We start from the raw sequence: 13,621 nt of genomic DNA, 5'->3' as shown, positions 1-13,621 counted from the left end.
AGAGGGAGAAAAGACATGTGGAGCAGAGGAGAGAGGAAAAACAGGGCTACACTCAGAAGAAACCCAGATACGGGTCCAGACGACTACTGATACGACTACTTGGAAGAGCAACACACAGCAGGTTGTTGACTCTATGCACGCGGAGCCACCTCTGGCTGGCTGTGAGCCCTCAGACTGCTCTCAAAGTCTCCCTCAGACAATCAGTGAGAAGGATGCTCACTGCAGCCAGGTGAAGAAAGAATATGACACCAGGAAAGAAGTACATCTGATCTGTTCTGATGAGCACAAAAGTGTCGTTCTTGAGACAAACGTCAATCAAGAAGTGCAACGTCTCGGTCATGGTGAGGTCCAGACCTTTGCTGAGTCACTTGCTCATCCGCCAAGTCCCATTCCAGTTTTTGAGAAAACAACAGAAGAAAAAATATTTGAGATATCAGCGGCCAATAAACTCACTGAGCTTTCTGGACCATTAGCTGCTCAATTGGATGATAATGTCACTATTCAAGAGTTGGAGAAAGCTACAACACCATCACAACCAAGTAGTCCTTCTGGCTTCAATATCAACTTGAAGCAAATTGAAATTGGTGATACACATGTGAAGGAAGAATGTGTGTTAGCAACATTAGAGGTTGAACAACAAGCATTACCTCATAGTCAGAACATCTCAGAGCAGAATGTACGGCTGAAGTCTCCTGTAGCCAATCATGATGGTGATTCAAATGCATCTAAAAAGAAGGAAGGGCAGACAAATGTTGAGACACTTGAAAACAAAGCCTGTGAGGCCGCCCAGGAACCTGTGGAAAAGTCTAATTTGAAAGACGCCTGTGATATCACAATGGAAACTGCTGACCTTGAATCTCAGGTTGAGACTCGCAGCTGTCAGGAGCAACTGCACAATGACCAAATAGAAGATGCAGGAGATGCAAAGATGACTACAAGTGAAACTGAGTTGAAGCTGTTCGTCCATCAAAGTCATGAGAGGAATGCATTGCCGGACAATAGCAGTATAAAGGCTGATGAAATGCCGCTTGAAGGTACTACTGAGGTGTCTCTGCCCAGCAATAGACCTTACAGGTCGTCCTTTGACTGGGCCGGTGCTAAGAGAAAAAAGTCAGATGTCTCCACCTTACCGTTTGCCCAGGTATTACAATAAAATAAAATCTATACTTTGGTACTTGTGCTGTTTTTGTCTAGAGTTACAGTGCATTCTTTCAATTAATGTTTGCATTTTAAAACCAGTAGTGTATTCTATCTGTTGGACTTGGTAATGTGACACAAAACCATAGATTTGTGCAGGGGTAGCATCTATTTTTTTCAGACTTTCCTGAAGGTTTGACTCGCCAGAGCTCCAGTGACGATTTTAGAATATAGGATCTGTGGCAAACACACGTTTATGATACTTACACATTTTGTCCAGCAGGATAGGATCTACATATACACACCAGATTGCTGCACGTCATCAGTACTAGTATTCTGATTTAGCCACTTAAACATTTGTATTAACCAGAGAGCTTATTTCAGGCATTTAAACAAAAATTCATTCAAAAAAACAGTGACTTTGAGATGATAGACACAGAATTTTGCGAATGTTTTTTTTGTTTTTGACTCATTACTGCACTACTCTATTAATGGATACTATTATTAATAATGGATAAACTATATAATCTGTATTTTCATGATTGCCTTTTTGCTCCATATAAAATATGTGTGTTTGTTTTCAGGGATCCCCTATGTCTGAGCAGAATCCAAGCGATTCCAGTGGACTCCTCAGACACAGCACCATACCCTCGTTTCTCAAAAGCAAGCACAAAAAAGGTGATGGTTGCACTTGTGCTACATTCAAAATAAACGTCTCCTCATTGTGGAACAAAGTAGAACTGCTCCACTTGTGACCTCTTACATAGTGACCTCTCAGTGTACATCTGTGTTTCACACCATCACCGACAATCACTCATTCTTACCCTCTTGCCGTTCTTGTCTTTTCACCTCATTCCTTCTAGTCCCCTTGGTGATTAGCAGGGCGACGGATCTGTTGAATGCCTCCAGTATCTCTGGGACTGCAGCGTCCACACAGAGACACCAGCAGGGAGAGCGGAAGGATTTGAAAGAGACCTGCAAGGAGATGGCAAACATGGTCAGTTACAGAACAGATTATGAAGTGAGAAGCTGTTTTTTTGTCATGAATGAAACATAATCAAAGAGTTCCAACACTTTGAATTTGCAACCTACAGAAACAGGCTTCTGAAACTGATCCCAGTATTATTGCAGGTAGTAGGCATTAAAGGGGCCCTATTATGCTTATTTCAAGGTGAATTTGTGTATTTTGTGTCTCTCCTGTGACCTGCTTTAATGTTCAAAAAGCTCTTTATTTTTCTCAAACTGCCTGTGCTGCAGCTCCTATTTTCACCCTCTGTCTGAAACCAGAGCCCAGTCTGCTCTGATTGGTTTGCTTGCCGGCTCTGTTGTGATTGATGAATCACTTAGAGATGTCCCGCCCCTTAACCCGTACAATGTGTTGGGGGCACTAGCAAATACGAGCTAGCGTATGACATAGTGATGTCATTTTATTGGGTAAGTAAACAAAGGAGCACAATGGAGGCGTTTATGAAGGGGAAACCCCAAGAACTATAATAGGGCCCCCTTTTACAGCACAGATAAATAACATTCCCCTACTATATATTTATTATATAGATTTATAATGGATGTAGATTTTTCTCAATATTATTTCTCTGAACGGATCTACAATATGTGTGTAAATGTGTAATCTGTTAATGTCAAACACCACAAACTCAAAAGAATATATACAAACACATTCAATTCAAAAAAGCAATATTTTAAAATGAGTTGATATAAATTAAATGCATTTCTGACTATCTTTTAAATCTTTAAAACGTATAGTTTATATATTTGTTATTAGAAAAACCTTTCTGGATCTCAATTCTACACTTACTGATTTGCATTTTACACACATGCAATTTATGGAAAAACGTTCCACCGGTCCGAATAAACATCGATGTTTCACTCGGCCGTTTGTGGATAGTCTGCTGATATCTTAGTTTCCCGCTTTTCAAAGTAAGAGCGTGCAGTGTACCAACTGCTGTTTTTAAAAAATGTGACGCAATGAGGTTTTGTGTGTGTTTACTGGTTTTACTTTTACGTTAACGATTACAGATTTATACATGGATTGTCGATTTGTTCACACAAATAATTTACCATCAGACACATGATGTATGAGTAATAGATATATAATCGTAATATACAGCTAGGTAGAATATATGATTTCCAACTATATTCCATCACAGCAATACACAATTATACCTTGATGCTGAGCAGCAGGAAACGGCCACATTATTTTGTTGGCATAGAAACATATGAGATATTGCTCCATCAAATAATTAGTTTGAGGTCATTTCTTTTCCACAGATTCTAAGCTTCATCATTTTATAAAAAGTGTCTGAGTGGACCCCACGGGAAATGTATGCTAGAGCTTAATGCATATGTTTGTTATGTCAACCTTAGAAAGTAGACATTATAAGGTTTCTTCTACATTTTTGTGGTGCAAAGAGCTCCGAATGAGCTAGCACATAAGGCAGAATATACAGAAACAGATATTAGACGTATAAAACTCTGACAAATGAGTGAAAGGAGGTCGCTGATGCACCCTGAACTCGAACATGTCCTGTTGACAGCCAGACAGACTGAATGAATGACCTGTGGAAGAACATGTAGCTAATGACGCCTGGGTACCTCTCCTCTCTCACTTACTCAGTCTTTATCCATATCCTCACTCTTCCTCTTCCTCTCTCACTTCATCATCCATCTCTCACTCACTCACTTTCTCCGTCCTCTTGCTCTCTTTTTTGCTCTCACACGCTCTCATTGCCTCTTTTGTCACCATCACCGCAAACCGTCACTCTGTGCTTTATAAGATCCAGGTGCTGGCAATTGAGAGAGATAGAGTGGAGCAAGCCTAGAGAATGAGAAAAAGAAAAAACTGGTTTTACAAATTGTAGCCAAAGCCTTTACTTTCTGCAGACTGTGAACACTGGGAACGTCACGCAGAGTTCAGTCTGTGCCTGGCTACTTTCTCTGGGCTGGATACTGTTTCATATCAATTGCCACTGGTTAGTGTCTGCCCCGCATTTGTTTATTAGTTAATGTCCTTTTTACTCAGGAAATGTTGCTGTCAGTGGAGATATGAGAAAGAATGAATTCCTTTTCCACAGGCGAAATAGAAGTTTACAGCATATGTTTGAGCTCTGGAACTTCATTATTTGCACTTTTTGGTGTCATTTTTACACAGAAGAGCAGAGCTTCTCTGTCCACTACTTCATTTCCAGTCCCCACTTCTACAGCAGTCAGCAGACTGTCATGGCAAACGACCCCAGGGTAAGTCCATTTGTCCTACATAAAGAGGGCCAGGATTTATATTTAGTTTAGTTTTGTAATTTGCAGTGGAAACTCTCTTAAAATTTTGATTCTATAACTTTATACATTTTCAGGTAGACGTCACTTTAAATTACTTATTAGATTATGGTGTTGTCTACATACTGTACATGTCAGAAAAATAAATAATACAATAAGCTAAATAATGGAGCGAATGTTGTGTGTGACCAAGTAAATGCAGGATATTGATTAAATCCTTACGATACCCTTCGCTACTCTGTTCAAGAGACAAGAGAGCCAGCATACGATGACCCTGACATCAGAGGAGCCTTCATTAAATTCAGTATTTACTCACATGCTTTTCCTACTGTGAAAATGTCCTCCATGAGACAGGCCTATTAGGAGTCCTATTATAGTTGCATACCAAAGCCACCTAGTGATCTGTTTTTCTTACACCAGGTGTAGCAGAGCTCATCCCTCAACAGCAGGTCCCAGCACAGAGACAGACGGGGACATGTCCTGCTCCCAGGAAAGGGAAGACCAACAGGCCTCGTTCAGAACCCAGATCTCCAAAATCGAACAGTTCCTCAACACAGAGAGGCTGCGTCTGCCCAAAAGACGGAAAACTGACAACTAAACGAAAAACAGACTCTTCTGTTGGGGGATGCTAGTGTTCTGAGTTATATTACAAAAGCCCTCTGTTGCGCTTATTTGTTAAAGTGATAAGAGCCTTTGCTGTTAGATAAGGTACAACTGGTTTTGTTTGGGCGTCAATCATTGCCTGTTCTCATTTCTCTTATGACAAAACAAGAGAACAGGGGAGTTATTATTCCTCTGAATGTTTAAATATTTATGTTGCTAGATGTAAAGATTGTATCTTCACATACAGTTTTATATGTATAAAGCAGTAGTGAAATAAATGTATGCAAATATAAAACATTTGGCTTACATTTGGATTTACTTGTCATTCTTAGCTTGTTTTAGCAGTTCTCCAAATACTCAACATAAAAGATGTTAGACCACCATATTATCTCTTAGGGGGGAATTTGGATCCAACCCTGGTATGTCCCTCTTTTAAAAATGACATTTTGACTTCCGGTGACGTCATGACCAAGGCAACAGCCTGATTTCAAAGCTCCTGAGGAGAGTCTTTTAAAAACTAGCCAAAACGTAATTTCATTTTCCTTTTTAATTAAAAACAGTCATACCAAGTAATCATTATGTCGAACACACGAAAAGAATCGGAAAAGAAGACCACCAAAGACGACTAAAGACCAACAAACTGATTCTGGGCTAAGCGACGATGTTAGCATGGCGGCGGTGCTAACCGAGCTACGCACATTAAGGAAAGAGCACACTGAAGCTTCTAAGGAAACCAAAAAATCCTTAACGAGGGTAGAAACTGCTCTTAGTGAGGTGGCGGACAGGACAACACAACTTGAACAACGAATGACAGACTATGAAGAGAGACTGGTTGACACGGAGGAAAAAAATCAGCGAAATGAAAGAGCCCTCCGCTATCTGCTCCACCGAGAAGCTAGCGTGACTGCCAAGTGCGAGGATCTCGAATCAAGAGCGAGAAGGAACAACCTACGCATCTACGGAGTGAAAGAGGACGAAGGAAATGACAACAACATGTTGGATTTCATAAGCGACCTTATTCGAACATCACTTGCGTTGCCTGAGGACCTGAACTTGAACATCGAGAGAGCACATTGTTCTTTGGCCATGAAGCCTAAAGACCCGAAGAAACCACCCCGGTCCATTATCGTCCGATTTCTGGACTACAGGGTTAAGGAGATGGTAATTCAAGAAGCATGGAAACGCCGTGGAGGAGTCCCATATAAAGATCAGAAAATTATCTTCGACCAAGATTACACTACTGACACCCAGAAGAAACGCAAACAAGTAAGGGACATAATAAAGCAACTGAAAGAGAAGAATATTAAAGCACAATCGCCGTTCCCAGCAAAGTTGAAAATCCATCTTAACTCCGGCGTGAAGACCTTCGCAACCCTCGGAGACGCAGCTGAAACCCTCAAGGGCCTGGGTATCCATGTTGAACGTGATGGACGGGAAACTCTTCTCACTGAACTTTTACAGAACAACTGGATGGATACGGCACACAAGCGTGATGTGATGTCCAATGCGGATCTGAAAAGCTTTCTTCACAAAGACTTAATACCTGTAAACATACCCAGTGCAGTAAGTAGGTCTTGGTTAATTCAGACAGGTTATGATTCGTACCTTAACTGTAAGATGGACACGATTTGGCTAGTGTATCCATAGAAAGCTAAGGTAAATTATGTAAGAATTGTCTCTCCTCAATGGAGGAGTTTTCGTTTTTTCTTCCCCTCTTATTTCCTACTTTTTGGCGATCCTGCAGCCTACAGGCCACAGCAAAGACGTTGGACTTGCGTATAGCCTCTCGCACATAGTGCACACACCCGGAGAGACCGGTCACAACAATCCGTCCCTGTGGAGACTGATGTGTTTTAAATCAGTCGGTTTTTTGGAAGTCAGTTCTTTCTTGCTGTCGATTGTGTGTTATTGTTCTTTACATTGTTTGTTTATAAATGTCAACGGTTTATCTGTGCAGTCATATAAGGTGCATCCTGTTTATATAGAAGAAAGGGTGTTAATTGTAAAAAGTAAGAAGGGGTACAGTCGTCTATATGATAAGTTAAATATAGTCAGCTATAATGTCCATGATTACGTTAATGTCTTGGTAGCAGTGAAAATTTGCTAGCAGGGAGATTTAAAAGATAGATTTTAGTACAGGCGAAAAATTTTTACATATGTTTGAGTCTGCTATATATCTGCACTCTTTGGGATGTTTACAGTAAGGGGGAAATTTCTGCCACTACTTCATTCAGGTGCCATTTACAGTAGGCAGAGCAGGGCAACGACCAGGGACAGTCCAGTCCACAAAAGGGCCAGATTAAAAGGTTTACGGTAATGCAGTGGAACTTCCTTAAAAAGACTAAAAAATTTTAGTAGACTCACTTGAATATTATTAGATATGGTTCACAGTACGACAGTCAGAAAAAGAATATACCAATAGTTTCAATGTTAACAATTTTCTGTAAAGTAAAGCAATATGAAATCCTTACGAAACTTTACCGCGGACAAGAGAGCCGCATCACGTACCACTGAAGGGCCCAAATTCTTTATGTACATCACAGTTTGCCTATTTGGAAAGGTCCCATGAGAAGTGCCAAATATAATTGATAAACCACTAGTGATCGTTTTTGCTTCAAGGGTAGCATAAACAGTAGAGCCCACCCACAGAGCAGCTGGAATGCCTGCAGCCAAATAGGAAGACCAAGCCTTGGTCAGCGAAGATTGCCAAATATCAAACAGTTCCGTGTCAACACCAAGAAGGCTGTTGCAAATGGAAAAGCAAGACAACTGAAGCAAAAACAGACTTTCTGTTGTCTATTCGAGTTAGATACAATGCTACTGTTTGCGCAGTTGTTAAGAGCATTTGTGTGATAAGGACAATGGCCTTGTTGCGCAAATTTTCTATTTTTTGACAAAACATGCGCAACAGGGAGATATATTATTACCTGAATTTTAGAAATATTATCGTTGCAGAGTGTTGAAATTATTCACATACCAGAATATGTAGCAAACTGGCTTTTTGGAATTAAGATGTTGGCAATATTAACACATTGGCTGATCTTTTGGATTACTTAAGTTCATGTGCTAGTGTGTTTATGCGTTGTCAAGAACTCAACTTCATAAAAAAGATTGAATACACCCTATTTCTCTATGGCAAATTGGGAAATGCAAACCTGCTCTCTCCTTTATCATTAAAAATGCTTGTTCGTGATCTCCGGCAGCTGTTTCGCCCGTGGGAGTTTTTTGAAAACTACGCGAGACTATCTCGATTTCCTTTGTTGCGTAAAAAACAGTCTGACGGCTTCATTTCGCAACGAATAGTACGGTAACAGAAGCAGGCGATAAAGCCAACAAATGATTTTGCAGGCGACAATGGACAGTTCAGCATGGGGAGTGCAAACGAGCTCGCACTTACGAGAAGCCGACGCTTTTGAAGCTTCTAAGGACAAAAAATCCTTAACGAGTGGGAGAAACTGGCGTCTTCAGTTGAGGAAGGACCACACACTGAACAACGAATGACTAGCATTGAGAGCTTGATGGTATGTCCGCAAAAATTTCACTGAAATGAAAGAGCCTGTATCGCTCCACCGGCAAGTGGGACTGCCAAGCGATCGAACGAGCACAAGGGTACAATCTACGCTCTGTGGAAGAGGATAAGGAAATGCCCAACAACTCTGTGGATGCATAAGCGACCACGACCCTTGTTTGAACTGGAAGTTGAACAGAATTCACAGTTTTGGCTGACAAAGCAAGACGGGTCTTTGCCATTTCCACCATACGGGTTAAGGAGTGGTATTCAAAACATGGACGCCTAGTCCTATAAAAGAAATACTTACAGATTACACTACTGATCCAGAAGAAACCAAACAAGTATGTACATTTCGCACTGAGAAATATAGCACAATCCCCGTGAGTGGACTTCCATCTACCCCTAAGATTCAAACTGGAAACGAGTAGCCTAATTTCCATGTTACTGTTACGGACTCTTGGCGGACTTTACCCGACACGGGTGTTAAATAGGTGATGTGTTCTCTCGATCTGCTTTCTCACAAAGCTTATCTCTGTTACTACCCAGTCATAAGTAGGTTAAATCATCCCATAAAGCGGAGAAAAAAATTCAATCAGCTGAAAAAAACACATTGTTCAATTGCTCTGTTACAAGAGTCTCACTTAAATGAAAATGAACATAAGAAATTAAGAAGGGGAATGGGTTAGCCTAGTATATAGTGCTTCACATGGAAAGAAAAGAGGGGTGGCCATTTTAATAAATAGAACTGTGGCTTTCAATACTGAAAAGGTGGTACAGGACAAATTAGGAAGATTTGTGATGGTAGTGGGAATTGTGGGAGAACTTGAATTCTCAATTCTAAATATATATGCCCCAAATGAGCATGACCCAAGTTTTTTCATAGAGCTGGCAAATACTATAACAGATAATTCCAAAGGAATGTTGATAGTTGGAGGAGACTTTAATGCAGTACAAGATGGAAAGATGGATAGGACACCAATGGAAAAGGGACCTCCAAGCCCTAAGACACATATGTTAAATAATTGTATTTCTGAATTGGGTCTTGTAGACCCATGGAGAGTTAAAAACCCCAAGGGGAAAGACTTCAGTTTCTTCTCAAATGTCCATGGTAGTTATTCTAGAATTGGCTTTTTCTGTATTCCCCCACAATATATGTATAAGGTAATTGATTGTCATGTTGAACCTATAACCATAAGTGACCATGCTCCAGTCATGTTGACACTACACTTAGGAACGCAATCATTTTTCAAGTATTGGAGAATGATTGTATCTATACTGAATAACACTGAAATTGTTGGGGAGCTGAGGCAATATTTTAAAGAATATCTTGAGATAAATGATAATGGAGAAGTCAATCCTACAATACTATGGGAGGGAGCAAAAGTAGTTATGAGAGGGAAAATCATACAGGTCTCATCCAAACTGAAAGGAATGCGACTGGAGGAACAGCTGGGGCTAGAAAACAAAATAAAGTCATTAGAGAAGCAACACAAGGGTGCAGGCTCAAGCAATGTTATTACTGAACTTAAAGAAGCAAGAAAAGCCTTAGATAAACTGCTATCACTGAAGGCAGAAGGAGCTCTAAGATTTACTAAACAAAGGTATTATGAGAGTGGAAACAGAGCTAGCCATCTTTTAGCTTTTCAACTCCGCAAAGCCCAGGCTAACCGAACGGTCGCCAAAGTAGTCCATCCAACAAATGGTAAAACAGTATCACACCCCAAAGAAGTGGTAGAGGCATTTGCAGCATTCTATCACAATTTATATAAGGAACCCAGGTCGCAAATGACAACTGATAACACCAACACTTCCCTTAAAAATCTAAAGCTCCCCACACTATCAGAGGAAGCGTCATCACAAATGATATCACCTGTAACAGATGCAGAAATTAGAAATGCAATAAAGAGATTAAAAAATAGCAAATCCCCGGGAGTTGACGGCCTCCCTGGAGAATTTTATAAGTGCTTCATTAATGACGTAGCGCCAGTGTTAACTGAAGTGTTTAGATATGCTCTCTCTGAGCGCAACCCTCCTGAGACCTGGTCACAGGCCATCATATCTGTGATACAGAAGGAAGGAAAAGATCCAACACTTTGTGAAGGATATAGACCCATTAGCCTGTTATGTAATGACCAGAAATTGTTAACAAGCATCTTAGCGCAAAGAGTTCAGAGACATATTGGATCACTTATTAAGCCAGACCAAACAGGGTTTATTCCATGCAGACAGGGTGCTAATAATATAAGGAGAACCTTAAACATAATTACCTGTGCAAAGAAAAATAAACAGACGTCAATGCTTATAAGCTTTGATGCACAGAAGGCTTTCGACACTGTGAAATGGGAGTTTTTGTTTCAAACATTGTCTGGGATGGGCTTTCATTCAGAATTTATAGGGTGGGTAACAACTATTTATAAACAGAAACTATCATTATATATTTACAGAACGCTCCTGAAAATAAGTTTCCACTTGAAGTAGAAAAGGCTTTCGGATCGTTTCTGTGCAGTTTTACATCTTAAGTCAGAAGCATTCCTCAATAACTGGACCCCTATTGTGTTGTATCTCCACCTTGTATGACTGTATGACCTTTTTGTTTGTTTTTCAACTTTGTCATATAAGATTTTGTTTTGATGCACTGCACGACTGATGTGAAAATAAAATAAAAAGAAGTTAAAAAAAAAAAAAAAAATGACATTTTGATCACCAAGGACTGTACAGCCTGCCTTCTGCTTCCTCAATGACCAGAGATACAAAACTTGGCACAACAAACAGCCCTCTGTCCTTTATAGGAACATTTATTGGAGGAACAAAATGGTAAATGTAACATTTTGTTGATTGGAATCGAGCCAGATAGATAAACAGCGAAGGCCAAGCACTGCTGTCAATTAAAGGCCTTTAACTGTCACCATAATAATTAGCATTAATTAGCGACATGGCCAATCAGGGTTGCATGTCTCCAAGGAGCTCTAATTGTGTTGGCACCTTTGTTTGACACCATGTTGTGTCTGCTGTTGCTGTTGTTGTTTTGGGGGAAATTACAACTAAGGTAACAGCATCTTTTAACTCCCATTAACATAAATTAAGACATAACAATAAGCACCCGTCCCCACTAAACCAAATTAACAAAAATCAATTAGCAAATGCACAGTCTAATTAACACATTGTAACAAGCCTCTCGTTAACTTTATGTCCCCTAGTAGAGCAGATGGCCCTCTGTGAGCATGAAGCAGCTGAACACAGGTACTTGGCTTGTCATCAGTACTGTAGTACTTTAATATGCTTTTGGATTGGCCTGGAGGAACAACAGGTTGGTTCCACTTGGATCATAAGCAGAGTGACAGTACAGTTAAAGTGTCTTCAGAGAGATTAGGACAGTTATTCTGCACACTGATATATTGGCATATGGAAACCTCAATGATCTTCAGCCATTGAAATCACATTTTTAGGCACAGCTTTTCAAGATTCTTTTTGTTCAACAAACTATACAGTCAAACGTTTTTATATTTTTTGACATACTATTCAATGACTACTTTCGACATATTATGCTATGACTGTTTTTCATGATATTTTCATTAAATGATATATTCTTTCAACATCCTGTACACTGACCTTTTGTCCTATTTTAGACAAACTAAACTGACTTTTTTTCAGGATGTTTTCGACAAACTGCTATGACTTTTTTCAACATGCTATCCTTTTTTCTATATTACACAGTTTTTCAACAAACTATAATATATATTTTTTTTAATGTTTTGACAAACAATACTTTGACTTTTTTCCGACTTAGTAATTTGACTTTTAATTATATTTTCAACATACTATGTTTTAAAGTTTGTTCATGACCGACAAAGTCAAATAAGCATGTGAATAGCAAGAAAAAGTGCAAAGTTTGGAAGTAAGTTGAAACACTATTCTATCCTGCCTTCTAAGATCTAGAGCTGACCCTGCTGACTCGATAAAGAAAAGAGACTTCCAATCCCTTCATCTCTGAGAACATTCTGCTCACGTACTGAAATTAACACTGCACGTTTCGATGGTGGCACAAGGTCTCCGCTTGGTCCATCTTACTACACTTACTGATAATGAATACGCCTGAATGTTAATGCGCTCATAAAGAAATCTAGAGTGTTTGAGTGGCTCTGCCCACCACTGCTGACCCTTATCCTTATTGGGAGGAAGGGAGGAGAGGCGGGGGAGGTGTAGAATATATAAGGAGTTCATTTTAATACACTCACACACAAACACATACACATTTGGTTTCTTTCACATACAGTTTGTGTCTCTTCCTCTCGCTCTTACACACACACACACACACACACACACACACACACACACACACACACACACAGCCTAGGTTATGAAGTGTTGGCGCTTTGAAACAGTCAATTACCCTCCGGCTGGGGAGGATACCTGCTGTTAATTACTGCTCAGTGTTTTATATGGAGAGTAAATAAAGAGACCGCTGACATTCACATTCCATCAACGTGTCCCCCAGAACACTGCATTGTGTGTCTGTGTGTGTGTGTGTGTTATTTGACGTAAAAATAACCCTTCAGAAGTGGGCACAATGGGAAAAAAAACTTTAGACATGACTTGTATGAGGGACAATAACATTCTGTAAGTCTCACATGTTGTTTTTCTGCTAAACAATAGTCTTTCCCAAGTCCCCAGGAAGTGAGCCAGGCTTTGAAACACAATATTTGAAGTTGCCAAACAGTGGAGCAACAACTTACCTGTCAGCATTGACTTCATTTGGGCCCGAAAAGACTGTTTCCAATTGCTTTACATTGGGAAAACACATTTTTAAATAACGTAACTCAACTTGCTGAGCCCAGTATTTTTGTCCCCGAGAGTGAGGCGCCAATGAGCAATTATTTTAGCAGAATGAATGGAGCCCGCCTCAAATGCTGTATCCAGTTCTCTTTATACATCCATGTTCTTTTTCAGGGGCGAAATGAAATGAAGGCTATACCTTCCATAAATAATTCATCCCTAAACTTTTGTGAAGGCTACTGCTACGATGATGTCCAGCTAATCAAAATATCCGCCTGTTATATATGCTTTATATTTATGCCATATATT

General features: G+C 39.9%; 1 protein-coding gene across 1 annotated transcript; it reads left to right on the top strand.

Moving 5' to 3' along the window:
- The first annotated feature begins 105 nt into the window (after positions 1-105).
- Positions 106-5,241, top strand: LOC134859970 (uncharacterized). The gene is made up of 5 exons (XM_063876783.1): positions 106-1,141; positions 1,722-1,815; positions 2,001-2,134; positions 4,304-4,389; positions 4,846-5,241. The coding sequence occupies exons 1-5, from the start codon at positions 134-136 to the stop codon at positions 5,021-5,023; spliced, it is 1,500 nt and encodes a 499-aa protein (XP_063732853.1). The 5' UTR covers positions 106-133; the 3' UTR covers positions 5,024-5,241.
- Positions 5,242-13,621: the final 8,380 nt, after the last annotated feature.

This window comes from Eleginops maclovinus, chromosome 2, assembly GCF_036324505.1.
Source record: "Eleginops maclovinus isolate JMC-PN-2008 ecotype Puerto Natales chromosome 2, JC_Emac_rtc_rv5, whole genome shotgun sequence".
In the NCBI taxonomy this organism is placed as follows: Eukaryota; Metazoa; Chordata; class Actinopteri; order Perciformes; family Eleginopidae; genus Eleginops; species Eleginops maclovinus.
Note: the sequence above shows the minus strand (reverse complement) of the source record. Positions and strands in the feature narration are given on the sequence as shown.

What these genes read in the sequence shown, in the direction of transcription:
- LOC134859970 (XM_063876783.1), top strand. Translation starts at nt 134, where the DNA reads ATGCACGCGGAGCCACCTCTGGCTGGCTGTGAGCCCTCAGACTGCTCT. An exon ending in CCACCTTACCGTTTGCCCAG is followed by an intron (nt 1,142 to 1,721) that starts GTATTACAATAA and finishes GTTTGTTTTCAG; the next exon opens with GGATCCCCTATGTCTGAGCA. An exon ending in TCATGGCAAACGACCCCAGG is followed by an intron (nt 4,390 to 4,845) that starts GTAAGTCCATTT and finishes TTCTTACACCAG; the next exon opens with GTGTAGCAGAGCTCATCCCT.